The sequence below is a fragment of the Sodiomyces alcalophilus genome (genome assembly GCF_042370955.1).
Source record: "Sodiomyces alcalophilus JCM 7366 unplaced genomic scaffold ACRALscaffold_6, whole genome shotgun sequence".
Lineage (NCBI taxonomy): Eukaryota > Fungi > Ascomycota > Sordariomycetes > Glomerellales > Plectosphaerellaceae > Sodiomyces > Sodiomyces alcalophilus.
The window spans coordinates 2,356,787-2,370,916 of record NW_027263537.1 but is presented as its reverse complement, the minus strand read 5'-3'; the positions used below and the strand labels follow the sequence as shown (position 1 = coordinate 2,370,916).

Sequence of the window (14,130 nt, the reverse complement as noted above, 5' to 3'; positions counted from 1 at the left end):
AGCTCCTTTTTAAAATCGTTCCACACCTCCTCCACGGCCCGGTAGAGTAATTCGTATAAGGTTATCGTAGAGCCTATCCGTGCTAAACTAGGATTCCGTAAATAGATCCTCTCTTTTAGTATTTTCTATAGGTTTTTAATAGGATTAAGATTAGGCGAATACGGCGGCTAATCCAGAATAGTAACCTTATTCTCTAGACCCTATGGCAGTAACTAATTTTAAATAAGGCGCGCTTTATATACGGCAGCGTTATCTTAAACGAACACACTACCCGGTTTGTATATCGTAAGACGCGCCTCTTTAAGCGTACGCTTAATAACGGCTACCGTAACGCCTCTACGCGGCGTATTAGGGTCCCTGTAAAGGGCGATTAATTCGGTGCGTTTATTATATAAAAAGCTAGCCTAGAATATCTACGAATAGCGCGTCGGCTTATTACGAGGCTAGATAATATCGTATTAAAGTCGCTTTCCCTATAAACTTATTAGTAAAGGTATAACGTATCGATAAAGTTAACTTATAGGACGGCAGAAAACCTATTTCTGCCTTTACCTTTCTCCGCGCGCGACTATGGTTTTATCCGAAAAGATAACCCGTTTCTATTAGTCTAGGGGTTTAGAGGCGTGGCGTAGGCACCACTCTAAACGTATTTACGCGTGCCTTAGGGTTAGGGTCGGCCGGCTTAGCGCGCGGGAGTGCTAGAAGCCCTATAAACGAAGGTATTATATAATAGTGTGTTTTAAGTAAGCAAGGCCTAGCTTAATCTTTAATTTAGTAGGTGATATAAAAGGGTTAAGGCCGATAGTACGTAGGATATATCTTTTTTTATACGTATCAAGGGCCTAGGGGCGGCCAGACTATTCTCTTAATCAGGCTAATATTTATGATTCGTAGCGGCGCGTGATACTAGATACCGACCCTGGAGATATATTGAATTTAATTCCTACCTCCCTTTAACTGAGTCTACTAAAATAGGCGTGCGTAATCAGGGTCCGTTTATAAGGCGAATACTTAACGCGCGGCGTAATTAGGGGTATTTTCTGATTTTTGACGAATTTTTGAAGTTAAAGGGTTGATGGTATTAAAGGAGGAAAACGCGCTGTAACGCGTTGGTGGGGTATTTCTAATCGCCACTTTTGCTTACCCACTGTACCTTAGGTATGTACCCTCGACCGAGTTGCCTTCTCCGCATATTTACCTACATAGGAAACTCGACGGGATCTACTAACAAAAATTGAGAACGTATACGGGATTCGTAATGAAAGTCATGGCGTAATTCACTAAATATATTGATTCAACTGCCGACCCCACGGCCTCCATGCCTTAAGACATCGCATTTGGCAGTGTGGCGGTTACTGTTACTTCTAGCGATAAGCCTAGAAACCCCAGTGGCTTTACCTACAAATGTACGAATAGAGGGGTAGACACATGGCAGAATCAAGTACGAATATGCATGTGAGAATGGTAATCACTTCGTACTCTGTACAAGTTATTCGGGTCGGTTCTTCTAACCACGCGCGTTCTCGGGTTCAGTCATCCCCTTGGTGTAACTACGTTGTACATACCTTAAGCCGGTAGAGGCAATTAGCCCCGCAGACCCCGCCCGGCGGTCCCCATTCCAAGATGTCGTCAATTCTGACACCATTATCAGTCAACCTCCCTTCCATTCTCCTAGTCTAGCCAGATTTCAATCTACAACTCACCCTGCCTCATAGAATTGAAGACTGACGCCAGAAGAACCATATTTCGGCAAGTCCATTCTTCCCCTCCAATTTTTCATCTGTTTCTTTCTAGGGACAACGCCATCTCTTCATCCCCTAGTCCCTAACTGCGTCTCCGCGTTTGCTCGCCGAGCTACCCCGCTAATTACTGGATATTTCCAGGGTGGTTCATCAGAATACTGCAACGCGTCAACACACTGACTCACTGAAAACCTCAATTGACAAAATGGTCAAAGCCGGTAAGTGATCAGATACAAGACCCTTTACGCCGCCGGCCCCAATGCTTACTTTACTGACCTCACTGTAGTTGTTGCTGGTGCCTCCGGTGGCATTGGACAGGTGCGATGGTGCTCGATGAAACCCCTCTTGACTACGGCAGATTGGCTCACTTTCGATATTTAGCCGCTGTCCCTCCTCCTCAAGCTCTCCCCCCTTGTCGACGAGCTTGCCCTCTACGATGTCGTCAACACTCCCGGTGTTGCTGCCGACCTTTCCCATGTCTCATCCCCAGCGGTACGTGCCAGGAACCTTGCGCGCTCTTGATGAAATGTCGCCGACGCTGATGGAACAATTAGAAAACCACGGGGTATCTGCCCAAAGATGATGGTGCCAAGGCTGCCTTCAAGGACGCTGATATCATTGTTATCCCTGCTGGCATTCCCCGTACGTCGCATCCACCCCATATACTCTCAATTTTGTCACTTTGTTCTGAACAGTGTCCCCGACAGGCAAGCCTGGCATGACCCGTGATGACCTCTTTAACATCAACGCCGGCATCGTCAAGGGCCTCATCGAGGTTGCCGCTGAGGTTGCTCCCAAGGCCTTCATTCTGGTCATTTCCAATCCTGTTAACTCGACTGTCCCCATCGCCGCCGAGGTCCTTAAGGCCAAGGGTGTCTTCGACCCCAAGCGTCTCTTCGGCGTCACCACCCTTGACATTGTCCGAGCCGAGACCTTCGTGGCCGAAATCACTGGAAAATCGGTCCCTCAGGAGCTGACTATCCCTGTAGTGGGTGGTCATTCGGGCGAAACCATTATTCCTCTGTTCAGCAAGGCCTCTCCGTCTGTCACTATCCCCGATGACAAATATGAGGCCTTGGTCAAGCGAGTCCAGTTCGGTGGTGACGAGGTCGTCAAGGCCAAGGATGGTGCTGGTTCCGCCACGCTTTCCATGGCTTATGCCGGCTTCCGGTAAGTAGAGGCCTATTTCGCATACATCTCACCCCGTGCTGACGATGCGTAGCTTCGCCGAGAAGGTTCTGAAGGCCATGAAGGGAGAGAAGGGACTTATTGAGCCAAGCTACGTCTACCTGCCCGGTGTTCCCGGAGGTGACGAGATTGCCAAGAAGACGGGCGTCGACTTCTTCTCTGCCCCCATTGAGCTGGGAGTAAGTCAAATACCAACACCTCCGAGCAGACCAAATGCTAACCGCTGGTTTCCCCCGCCAATTAGCCCAACGGAGTCGAGAAGGCCGTCGACGTTCTCGGCGACATCTCCGAGAAGGAGAAGGCGCTGCTTGAGGTTGCCATTCGCGGTCTGAAGGACAACATCAAGAAGGGCGTCGATTTTGCTCACAACCCTCCTCAAAAGTGATTCCCCCCCCCCCTAGAACTCTTAGAGCAATGGTAGTGCTGCTTGTGGGAGCGCAGAGGTCTCTGGGTAGCCTTCTCGTGTAGCCCACCCTAGACATAATATGAACCAAGAAGAGTCGGTTGCTGATTACGCTTCTTACGTCACGTCTAGGCTGTAGTTTCGCTGATAGTACATCCGCCGGTATGACAAGAGATCATGTCATGTAGGATGGAACTTGCGTGGAACATGGTTCGGGTTCTGGATATTGGGCAGTCCCTGGTTTCCTTCTTGAAGCGTCTCAATCGCAGGAAACCGGGTATTAGAAGGAAATGTTAAAAGCATCTTTTGAACACGACACGGGTTGTGCTCGAGTCGAGGTCATCTTTTGTTGTCCATGCACCGTGACCCATGTACCCATGTCGCGTAGTAGTCGCCGCGTCTTTGCCAGGATGGCTCCTGAAGGGTGTCGGACAGTGCCATTTCAATGGGATGATTGTTTAGCCAAGGTCTTGATCTGGAATACAGCAGATGGCAGCTCGTGGGACTCGGCCTGGACCGTGGCATCGACGCCCAATGCTGCAAGAGCCCCACGTAAAATACCACAAGGGAACCAGAGAAACTAGGGGGATGGTCAGCGGAAGAAGGGCTAGTTAAAGACGGAGAGAGGGTCGCATTGCGTACCGGCTGTGCCCGGATGACTGCTTGTCCTCCTACTTCCGTGCTCATGCGGTTAAATGGTTTGAAGTTGTTGTCCGTTAAAACATAGACCCCCTGAAAATAGGACATCGATTATCGTCAGCTATTTCTTGCTGCGGCTTCCCCATTCTCTCCGACCCAGTATAATGACGTACCCTATGATTCGTCTTGAGGTTGTCGACTTGTTTCCGAAAAACCAAAAACCAGAGGTCCTTGCAGAGAAACTTGATCACGTCGAGGTTGTCGTTAAATCTCGGCCGGTCGCGGGAGAACCTGTTCCAGAAGGTTGTGCGTCAGCTCACGAGTCTACAAAGCCCGCCCACCATATGGAAGAGGACTGCGAAGGCGAGAGTCGTCCTGGCCGCCAGCAGCAGCACGCAACAGGAGCGGCGGTAGTCAAGAGACAGCGACCGAGATGAAAAGTTAACAACGTACCTCTCCACAAGCCCCTGTCCCACCCGGTAGCCCAGTCTCTCTAGCCTGTAGAACACAGCATCCTTCTCCTCGTCTTCATCCATCTTGCGGCTCGCACTCGGCGCGACGCTCCCGGCCCCAGCCGCGCTGGACGGCGGGCCCCTGTCATGTTGGCTCGCAGACGAGGCTGCATCGGCTGGTGCGGACGTAGAGTCCAGCACTGCGGCGTCTGCAGCGGAGGCGGCGGAAGCATCGTCAAGCTCCCGGGTAACGCGGTAGGCGAGTGGAACGAGCTCAATGAGGAGGAAGTCGAGGCAGGAGGAGCTTAGAAAGGACGCGTTTGGATCCCCCGAATTGTACGGGGGCATTACACTCTCGAAGGACATGGCTGGGCGAGCTTGGTCGGGTGGAAACAGCCCGTGAGGCACTAATATCGGGTTGAAAACTAAAAGGGCGGCGAGTTCAAGCTTCGTTGTTTCTCCAGAAAGCTGCCAATCACGACGGATCTAGGTTGTCATGGCTAAGGGGTCTGGACAGGCCAAGGCTGAGCTTCCGAGTTGCCCCGTCCAATGGCGGCGTAGGTACATGCTAGGTACCTAATGTACCTGGGGTATTCCATAGTTTTCAATCTTTATTTAGGTACCCACTATGTATTGAGGAACAGTCACCCTGGAGAGCGAAAGGCCGTCATGCTTCGAAAGTTTTGGAGAATCATGCTGAACTGACGAGTGACCGCCCAAAAGTTTCGAATCATTTGACCAGTACATTTACGGGATCTTTGCCCGAGACTGGCCCTATCCAGATGTTACCTAATTCTCAATATCTCATATCAGGTATCATAAAGAGTTTGATTCATTCGGAGCTCAATGCGTCTGTATTTCCATCGACAATTCGTCCGAGTGCAAAGTGCTACAACTTCTGCAACGTCGACACCCAAAGACTTGCAGCTCTAGCACCAAAGTCAACTGTGTCTCCATTCTCCTAGAATCCTAAGCCAAAAACCAAAGCCACAACTCCCGCGCTGAATGTCTCCGGAGAAGTCTGACGAGTTGCTCATGCCTCTGTCCGCAACGCCTGTGTACTTTCCGTCCAACCTGAGCCAATATTCTCTGAGACCAAAAAAAAAAATCGAGACGGAAACCTATCAATGGTATTGTGTAGAGTCGCCTGGGCGACGACCGGCAAACATCCTACACTTCCTAGCAAGTCTCGACACACGAAGTTCCTTAGTAGTATCGTGGATGCGTGGGATGCGTCGGCAGTGCCAAGTGATGTTTCTTAGCGGGTGGCGGCCCGTCATCATCGTCAGAGTCGAGAGTCAGATCAACGACAACATGCGACGCTGGTCTCTTGCCACTGGTAGAGCCTAATCCTCGGGTCAAGCTTGAACTATCCTGTGTCATCGGCGTCGCGCTCCTGTGAAGTGATCGATTCGGCGTCTCCAGCTTACGACCTCCAATGATGTTAACCTCCGATATTTCTAAATCGTCGTCGTCATCGTGGCGGGCGGTATGTCCACTCCTGGAGCCTGCTGAGCCGTTTTGTGCTGTCGGCACTCGCCATTTCGCGTCGGCCTCGATCGTCACCTGATCCAAATCGGACGAGGTGCTCATCAAAATCTCCTTCACATATCTACCGGGAGAAGTTAGCCCGATCCAAATCATGGGCTGCCGAGCGGTGGGGAACTCACTCGTCGACTGCCAATGTCTCGAAGGTCGCTCGCTTGTTGCAAATGGGACACAACCACTGTGGACCCTGCTCTTGCAACTGGAGGTATGATGTTGCATCGAAACATTGGATATGACTGCATATGAGAGAGCGGCAAGGCAATTCCAGCCGCATATAAGACAACGGGCATTTCAGCGACAGCACCTGCGACGTTGTAACGATGTCGGCATCGGCTGCCTTGTTGCTGACTAGACCGCTTATTAGCGCCGACATCTGGGGGCGGAGGGTGCCCGCCAAGCCTAGGAAACCAGTGACTTACTCTCTTGGATGACGGAGGCTTTCGGGATTTTCTTGCCCGATTTAATCCTCGTCACCAAGTCCTGCACGGATGTTACCCTGCACAGGTAAACGGCAACATAGAACGGCTGTGATAACTTGCATCAGTACAATTCTCCCCCGTCAAAGACTTGAAGTAACATGGCCAAGGACCCAACCTGTTTAGTCAATGCGTATATTAACTCAACCGAGTTTTCGTAGTTGGGAGGCCGCAGCCTCAACGCATGTGTAATGTCGACGGGCCTCGTCGATCCCGGCTTGTTCTTTAAGCCTCGTAAATTCGCTTTGATCTCGCCACCGTTGACCTTGATCTCGGACTGGTGGGGGAAGGCAACGTCTTGGATGCCGTCCTTGCTCGCAGTACAGAACACCATAGCGCGCAAGGACGTGTCATTGGAAGCTTGTTGAAGCAAAGGGTGTTCACTGGCCCTTATCCTAATATTCACCAGGTTCCTATGCTGCTGCATGGCTTGAGCTTAAGTCAGTAGCTGACGGTCAGTCGGAGGAAAGGATGGAAGGGGCGGCGAGATAGTACATACGCTCACAGACCAAAACCGGTCCGATGGAGGGCTGCAAGATTTCGTAGAAGGGACTTGTCTTAAATTGTAGACCTTGAATGTGTCAGATGCACTCTCCGGAAGTACGTGGACTGCATAGTACGAGGAGGTATCATACTCAGTTGAGGCGGCCCGCCGGGGAAGCCGCCAGGGTAGCCAGACGCGGTACTCCCGTGAATCCTGGGGCCGTAGGGCGCTTGTGGTCTATGGGAATGTGAAGGCATAGGCTGGTGATAGCCTGGTGTGAGCTTGGCGGGCGATGAAGTGCCATTGGCTCTGATTGTTTTAATACTCTGCTCGATATGGCGGAAGCGGGTAAGGTCTCGGTTGTTGACGGTCTCTTGTATCACTAGAAGAGAGATATGGTCAGCGCTAGGCCCAACGCAGACGTGCTGGCAGGTTGGGGATAGAAATAGAGAGGAACAGAAGGAGAATGCAGTATGCGTATCGGTTTGTTCAAGACGGCATCTGGGACAGTCCAAAGCAACGTCTCGGACCAAGAAACAAGAAACCATCTCGCCAAGCTTGGAGAGCGCAACAGTTCTGGTTCCTCGGCGTGGGACGGCCGAAAAGTCCCGCCGCGGGTAGTACTCACAATTAACGATGCGGCCCTGAAGGCTGGCTTTGACTCCACTGGAGGTCAACCCGTTCAGCTGACAGATGGTGGAGAGCTGGCGGTTCAACAGAGTATTACTCTGCACCAGCTTCAGCAGCGAGGCGACGTCGCTCCGAGGTATTTCGGGCATGGCGAGAATTGTGTATCCAATATGCGTCGCGAGGTGTATTGGGAATTCCGCCCTGCCTTATGCGATAGCCACGCTGGTGCAGCGACGGCCTATGAGCAACCAGAGCCACCAGGTAGACGGAGCCTCAAAGGTACGCCTCGTATAGACACGATGTGGCGAGCACGATCGGATCGGCTGTCCTAAGCAAGGTGAAGGTGAATTTGGTCGTCGTCGGGCGATGGGGTGGGGTGAGGGCGCGGTTTCGGAAATCGCAGGTCAGAGCGTCGTCGGAACCGGCAGGGAACGAGGAAGGGAGAGGTTGCGTCTGGCGAGATAGTGAGATGGGTAGGTTCCTAAAAGTAATATGAAGCCTCCCATGTCCAACTCGTGCTTGAAGCCGAGTCGGCCAGTCTGTTATGATAGGCAGATAGTAGTTGTTAGGAGAGGTACTCGTACTTGCCTTCCCGTTGGTTTATTAGCCCCAACTTCGTTCCTTCAGGGAAAAAAACGTGCACGTCAGAGGAGGTACCTAGGTACGTACAGGGACCCACTTAAGTCTACAGTCACCGAGCAAAGATTTCGAGCCACTTTGGGGAGTGGTACACTAAGGTACGCGCTCCGTACCTACAAAAGCGACTCGAAACTCCCGAAACTCCTGCCATGGAATGTCCGGGTTGTTGTTTGTTCTCTTGAAGTACAAGAGATTTAGACTTACAGTTTCTTTCCCTTTCCGAGATATCTAGGCTCTAGTATCTAACGATCTTACCTTGTTCCACAGGGTGGATGTAGTGAGAGACCGAAGAACGGTACGGAGTACCTTAGGTACCTAGTGCAATATCAGTGATAAGATAAGCTAGCTCGTGGGGCGCAGTGAATTTTCCACGAGAATACCTCCAAAGCGTCGCCTTGTCTGTGACCGTAACGTCTTCCATAGTCAAACTCCGTCGCTCTTATCTTGATTTGTGTTGTTCTTCGCAGTCAAATCTCATCCAGGGACCTAAAACCATAAAATCCTACACACATCGCTTGAAAAGAACAGTAGCGTCCTAGTTGGCTGTTCTACTGAGATAGGCTTTTATCGCCACCCTCACTTTGGCCCGCGCCTTCAGTCTCTTAGGCAACTTCACCTTATCACCCAGGCAAGGTTGAGAAGAGAGCACAAGTTTTGCTCTTACTCTTGTAGCCGGCACGCCTGTCTCGCGACAGTACACTGGCTCTTCGCCTTTGAATCCGATTTTCAACCCCTTTCTCATCCATCCTTCAAAATGGCAAAAAGTGCGAGGGCCAGCTCCAGGAAGGCGAACAACCTGAGGCTCAAAAAGAATGTCTTCGGTCCGGTCGAGGCTGCAAGAGCTGAGCGGTTGGCCGCCAAGCTGAAAGCGATAGTTGAGCAAGAAAAGCCCAGCAGAGAGGCTGATATCAATATGATTGAAGTCGGCGAGGATGGTGTGTACTTGCGCTACTTCCCGACGATGTTATATTTGCTCGCTTGTCACTACCCGATGCTAATTATTTCTTTCAGGTGGTCGAACGACCGCGGGTGAGACGCAAGACGTCGAAGCTGTAGGGGATTCCAGTACGTTAACCAAGCTGCTCTGTCCCAACTGTCACTCACCCTCTCGGACGACGCGTGCTGACCATTCATTTTCAAGAAATGGAAGTCGACGCTGCTAGCGGGTCGAGTGCGGCTAAGTCGAAGGCGTCGGGGAGAATCCAGAAGAAGAGGCGTGTGAAATCCAAGATTGTCTTCCCGAAGTATCAGGACCGGAAGGCGAGGAGGAAGGCTTGAAGAGTGGTGACCCAGGCATTAACGATTATCACGTAGTTTGGCTTCTTGGCGTGTATACACCTATCGCAGCTACAAATTTCAATTTGGATCATTCGGCGCCGATGTTCGTGAGTTGATACGGCCAGTTGGCATTTCCCCTTGCAGGCACATAGGGCTGGATGGGCATTTAAAAGAAACGGTATATACTCCGTCATTACTCCAAGCCAAGTAAGGAAGTTCACAGGTGTCGGGACTACGGCTGGTTGGTTACGGCATACCACTCTCGAAGGCTGGCTTAGCACGTGGCTCCTTTAATGCTCCTACGATGTTTCGGGTCACAGCTAGTTCTCTCAGAATACTGGAAGTCTATAGAACACGAGCAGACAGGTTTCTGCGTCTGTATTCTTGTTCGTCCGATGGTTGTACTTTCTGATACAGGTGCTGCTCTTAAGATTCCAATGCAGATATGGCTTTATTTCCATGTCTTCTCACAAGCAAAGGTTCGTGTACAGTCAAAGGATTAAACACCGGTGAGGTTTTAGGCTTGCCAGGACCTTCCCTTGGCCAAGCCGGACCAGTGAGTCGAGTTAGTATATCGACTTTTCTCTGATCCCAGTCGCTCATGGACCCTTTAATGGAAACAAACATACGGCTACACTACGTGAGCCAGGCCGCTGAGGTCCTATAACCGCAAGCTTGTCAAACTATGCGGTATCGCGTAGCCATAGGCCTGGGGATCGAATTCGAGTCTTTCTACCTTTGACATGCTTAAAGCGGGAGTGTGATGCACATCATTGGGCAAGTAATGGTTGAATACAGGAAAGTGAATCAAAATCAAAGGACTGGCTCAACTGATGTGAGTCGGGCTCTGGAATTGAATGGTAGAAACTCGACCGGCCCTGTGAGTTTCTGTACCTGACTCCAGTACCTTACGCACTTGTCCGTTCCCGGTAAGCAGCCAATCACGGGCGCCCCAACCACTCGGTAAGGGAGTGTACCTGGCGTGTACGAGGTACTTACCCACGCCCTATGGACATGCCTACCTGGTAGTATAGAGACAGACAGAGACGTTACCTGTCCGCCTTGACGATACGAATACACCTGGTCTCTGTGGTTGTTTACGTTGTATATCGGTTCAGACTGGGGTCATCTTCCTCCAAACCCCTGGCATCTTACGTCTGGACTGATCATCTGTTCCTACCTACTCGTCCCTTACCTGCTGGTTGTCATTTCGTTCCTTTTTTCACTCCCTCCCGGCTCAAGGGCCCTGCGGACCATGCTCAATTCCCATGGCTCCCGCTACTACGGGCTCCTCCTCGCCCTCTCCAACGTTCTCATTCCCATTTCCATTCTCATCTTTGCAACGGGATTCTTTCCGTATAAGCCTTTCCTCCCTGGTCTAGCCCAGTTCGAGGAGCTTGAATATGGGCCACCTCCGGTAGCCCAGTTTGACAGACTGGTCTTCATGGTCGTTGATGCTTTGAGAAGGTAACGACGACACACGCTGGAAGACAGCGTATAGTGAGGCGTCGTGACAAATAATGGGCCCTACCCAGTCAAGGCGCAGTCGCTAACTTGCTCTAGCGACTTTGTATATTCCCATGATAGCGGCTTTACCTTCACCCAGGAGTATATGCACACCCTTCCCCTCGTACTCTGCTCAGGGACATATCCCCCTTAATCCTGGCCTGAAATCCAGTGACCATTCCAACTGACCGGTGTTCAGACTCATTCGCCGCGGCCATGCTCTTCCATTTACTGCCAATGCCAGGTCGCCGACCATTACAATGCCGCGAATCAAGGCCATTACGACCGGGTCCATCCCATCCTTCCTCGATGTCATCCTCAACTTTGATGAAGCGGACAAGTCCTCCACCTTGTCGACCCAGGATACATGGCTCGCTCAGATGAAGTCCAAAGCCTCGGGCAAGCTTGTCATGTATGGGGACGACACATGGCTCAAGCTCTTCCCGGACACCTTCGACCGCGCCGATGGCACGTCCAGCTTCTTTGTTTCGGTAAGGCATTGGCTGGGCCATTCGGGCTCCCATGGCCACATATCTATGCCCATCCAACGTGCTGACAATTGCTCCAAGGACTACACTGAAGTAGACAATAACGTCACCAGGCATCTTCCTGAAGAGTTGCAGAGAGATGACTGGAGCGCCATGGTTCTGCATTACCTGGGTCTGGATCATATTGGCCACAAAGCCGGCCCGCGAAGGTTCGAGTCTTCCTCCTATTGTGGTTTGCGTATCCGATGTACGGCTGGGTTGACTAACTCGACTCTCTCTGTCACCCTCTCTCAGCCCAAACATGCTTCCGAAACAGCGAGAAATGGATGGCATTGTTCAGCAAGTATACGAGGCCATTGTAACCCGGGAGCATCTTGCCTCGACCCTCCTTGTCTTCTGTGGTGATCACGGAATGAACGATGCAGGGAATCACGGCGCTTCATCCCCCGGGGAGACGTCATCAGCGCTTGTCTTCGTATCTCCTAAATTAGAAGCCATATCTCGTGATCGCGACTTGGTCTCACCCGCCCCATATCAAGAGGATTTCAATTACTACACAAAGGTGGAACAGTCTGATATAGCCGCAACTCTGGCAGCTTTATTGGGCTTCCCCGTACCGCAAAACAACCTGGGAGCTCTCATCGTTGACTTTCTGCCATTCTGGACAGATAGTAAGTGCCCATCTCCTTGTCGTCCGAGATGACCTCTTCCATTGACACGACAATGTAGAAAACGACCAGATTCAGTTGCTCCTTCGCAACGCCCGGCAAATCCTCAACATTGTCATTGCGACTTTCGGTGCAAGTATCATGGACTCGGACCCGGGACACGACGATTGTCTCCTCCCGAAGGACGATATCCAAGAGTTAGCCTGCGAGTGGAAGGCTGTTGACTCCCAAAGATTGGCTCTGCACGAGTACAACGGCTCGCTCGGCTCATGGGTGTCGGCTATTTCCAAGGTTGGTCGGAATTCCATACAGCTAGCTGGCTGGGCTTGGTGGGATTCACTAACATGAGCGCAGTGGTTGAGCAGAGCTCAGGATTTGCTGAGCAGTATGGCCAGCAACTACAACATGTCTCGCCTGGTCCTCGGGCAGGCGCTGGCCCTTGCGGCGTTCATAATAGCAGCGCTGTTTCAGACCTCTGACGTAGCCCGAATGCCATCTTTCGCCTTGGCCTCGGCTCATAGCATCATGATGTTTGCCAGTAGTTACGTAGAGGAAGAGCACCATTTCTGGTACTGGGCGACATCTGCGTGGCTTGCCTTGCTTGGCGTCACCCGGGCACAGAGGTGCGGCCCATCTCCGTTCACATTAGCTTGCGGTCAGCTTCCCATACTGACTGGTCTCCAATTCAGAGTGCGTTCACACATTGTGCGGACGGCGCAGTTCGCCGCCGCAATCGTCGCCACACGGTTGATACGTGGCTGGAATCAGACCGGCCAAAAGCATGCTGGCAAGCCTGACATAGTCACATCATTCCTGATAACCAGCCCCCTATTACTATGGACTCTGGTTGGTGCGACGTACCTCAGCATATGCTTTTGCATCTACAGGCGGCTGGCGGGCATCATGTCACCTGGCGCATCGGCGTTCCTCGTGCCTGTCCTGGGACTCTCCGCGGCCACGTTTAAGATATCTTTTACATACGAGGACGCCCCCGAGTTGGTAGTTGGTGTCTTGCGCAGCTTCAAGGCGGCTACCGAGGGGCTATCCCTCGTCTCCCACGCTCGCGTGGTATTTGCAGGTCTGGGCATGACCGCCGCCTATGGAATATACTACGCAATCACGAAGCGTGGGGAGGCAAAGCGTACAGGTACTGATCCTCCCCCTTCTTCTGCCCCCTTCCCCTTTGTTTCTTTTTTTTTTTTTTTGCGCACCCCGTATTTCAAGAGCACGATTCAAACTAATGGCAGTAGAGCTTGTCGAATTGCTACACCACCTCTACACCCTGCTGGCTGTGACCCAGTCCCGGGCAGCCAACATTCCACTCTTCCTCCTCTTTCAACTGCAATTCTACTTCCTCTCCTCCCTCCATCTCGATACCGCCTCCATTTCCGTCTCATCCATCATGCTACAGCACATGTCTTTCTTCGCCTTGGGAGGCACCAATGCCATCTCATCCGTGGACCTTTCCAGCGCCTATAACGGCGTCTCAGGCTTCAACGTGGTCGTCGTGGGCATCCTCACCTTCATCAGCAACTGGGCTGGCCCGGTCTACTGGACGTCAGCCACAAACCTGCTGCTACTCAAGACGCGACACGACGTGCCAGGGCACCATCGCTTCCGGCAACATGCTGCCAACCTTTCCTTTTTCGCCACCTGCAGCGTCGCAGCCATCATGGCCGCCTGCACCGTGCTGCGCACTCACCTCTTCGTCTGGACCGTCTTCTCACCCAAGTACCTGTATTGCATGGCGTGGAATGTTGGCCAGCACTTGATAGTCAATATCTTGCTAGCTGGTGGGTTGTTTAGTATCGGTGCATCGGATTAACTGGCGTCACCATGTCCTAAGTGTTGGTATTCTTGGTTAGAAGAGAGAGCCCCTTGAGGGTGGCTTGAAGAGAACAACAGGTTCGATATCACTGCAGGGCGAGGGATTCGTTCCTTTGAGCTTTAAACGAGTTGCCCATTAGACTCCATACGGACACCTGATCC

The 14,130-nt window shown here is 51.7% G+C and overlaps 5 protein-coding genes across 5 annotated transcripts; 3 read left to right on the top strand and 2 right to left on the bottom strand.

Annotated features, from left to right (window-relative positions):
• Nucleotides 1-1,736: 1,736 nt before the first annotated feature.
• ACRALDRAFT_2036526 (uncharacterized protein) lies at nucleotides 1,737-3,790 on the top strand. The gene is made up of 8 exons (XM_071020805.1): nucleotides 1,737-1,960; nucleotides 2,029-2,060; nucleotides 2,124-2,234; nucleotides 2,297-2,384; nucleotides 2,450-2,912; nucleotides 2,965-3,109; nucleotides 3,175-3,311; nucleotides 3,466-3,790. Exons 1-8 carry the CDS (start codon nucleotides 1,948-1,950, stop codon nucleotides 3,470-3,472), a joined length of 996 nt encoding a protein of 331 aa, XP_070873691.1. The 5' UTR covers nucleotides 1,737-1,947; the 3' UTR covers nucleotides 3,473-3,790.
• Nucleotides 3,776-4,790, bottom strand: ACRALDRAFT_1070388 (uncharacterized protein; the record flags this gene model as incomplete). The annotated part of the gene is made up of 4 exons (XM_071017761.1): nucleotides 3,776-3,913; nucleotides 3,976-4,065; nucleotides 4,146-4,263; nucleotides 4,426-4,790. The coding sequence occupies 4 exons, from the start codon at nucleotides 4,788-4,790 to the stop codon at nucleotides 3,776-3,778; spliced, it is 711 nt and encodes a 236-aa protein (XP_070873690.1).
• Nucleotides 4,791-5,234: 444 nt separating this feature from the next.
• ACRALDRAFT_1076278 (uncharacterized protein) lies at nucleotides 5,235-8,106 on the bottom strand. Its single transcript, XM_071018493.1, has 7 exons — nucleotides 7,561-8,106; nucleotides 7,084-7,314; nucleotides 6,948-7,019; nucleotides 6,567-6,877; nucleotides 6,392-6,497; nucleotides 6,095-6,320; nucleotides 5,235-6,036 (listed from the first exon to the last, which is right to left on the bottom strand). Exons 1-7 carry the CDS (start codon nucleotides 7,709-7,711, stop codon nucleotides 5,631-5,633), a joined length of 1,503 nt encoding a protein of 500 aa, XP_070873689.1. The 5' UTR covers nucleotides 7,712-8,106; the 3' UTR covers nucleotides 5,235-5,630.
• Nucleotides 8,107-8,603: 497 nt separating this feature from the next.
• On the top strand, nucleotides 8,604-9,589 carry ACRALDRAFT_1076277 (uncharacterized protein). The gene is made up of 3 exons (XM_071018492.1): nucleotides 8,604-9,136; nucleotides 9,213-9,266; nucleotides 9,343-9,589. Exons 1-3 carry the CDS (start codon nucleotides 8,956-8,958, stop codon nucleotides 9,477-9,479), a joined length of 372 nt encoding a protein of 123 aa, XP_070873688.1. The 5' UTR covers nucleotides 8,604-8,955; the 3' UTR covers nucleotides 9,480-9,589.
• A 1,145-nt stretch (nucleotides 9,590-10,734) lies between these two features.
• ACRALDRAFT_2109081 (uncharacterized protein) lies at nucleotides 10,735-13,966 on the top strand (the record flags this gene model as incomplete). The annotated part of the gene is made up of 8 exons (XM_071023399.1): nucleotides 10,735-10,904; nucleotides 11,185-11,476; nucleotides 11,555-11,682; nucleotides 11,768-12,144; nucleotides 12,203-12,432; nucleotides 12,496-12,764; nucleotides 12,831-13,288; nucleotides 13,392-13,966. The coding sequence occupies 8 exons, from the start codon at nucleotides 10,735-10,737 to the stop codon at nucleotides 13,964-13,966; spliced, it is 2,499 nt and encodes an 832-aa protein (XP_070873687.1).
• Nucleotides 13,967-14,130: the final 164 nt, after the last annotated feature.

What these genes read in the sequence shown, in the direction of transcription:
- ACRALDRAFT_2036526 (XM_071020805.1), top strand. An exon ending in CCTCCGGTGGCATTGGACAG is followed by an intron (nt 2,061 to 2,123) that starts GTGCGATGGTGC and finishes TTCGATATTTAG; the next exon opens with CCGCTGTCCCTCCTCCTCAA. An exon ending in CTGCCCCCATTGAGCTGGGA is followed by an intron (nt 3,110 to 3,174) that starts GTAAGTCAAATA and finishes CCCGCCAATTAG; the next exon opens with CCCAACGGAGTCGAGAAGGC.
- ACRALDRAFT_1076278 (XM_071018493.1), bottom strand. Translation starts at nt 7,711, where the DNA reads ATGCCCGAAATACCTCGGAGCGACGTCGCCTCGCTGCTGAAGCTGGTG. An exon ending in TCAGGGCCGCATCGTTAATT is followed by an intron (nt 7,315 to 7,560) that starts GTGAGTACTACC and finishes TCTCTCTTCTAG; the next exon opens with TGATACAAGAGACCGTCAAC. An exon ending in ACCGGTTTTGGTCTGTGAGC is followed by an intron (nt 6,878 to 6,947) that starts GTATGTACTATC and finishes CTTAAGCTCAAG; the next exon opens with CCATGCAGCAGCATAGGAAC.
- ACRALDRAFT_1076277 (XM_071018492.1), top strand. Translation starts at nt 8,956, where the DNA reads ATGGCAAAAAGTGCGAGGGCCAGCTCCAGGAAGGCGAACAACCTGAGG. An exon ending in GATTGAAGTCGGCGAGGATG is followed by an intron (nt 9,137 to 9,212) that starts GTGTGTACTTGC and finishes TATTTCTTTCAG; the next exon opens with GTGGTCGAACGACCGCGGGT. An exon ending in CGAAGCTGTAGGGGATTCCA is followed by an intron (nt 9,267 to 9,342) that starts GTACGTTAACCA and finishes TTCATTTTCAAG; the next exon opens with AAATGGAAGTCGACGCTGCT.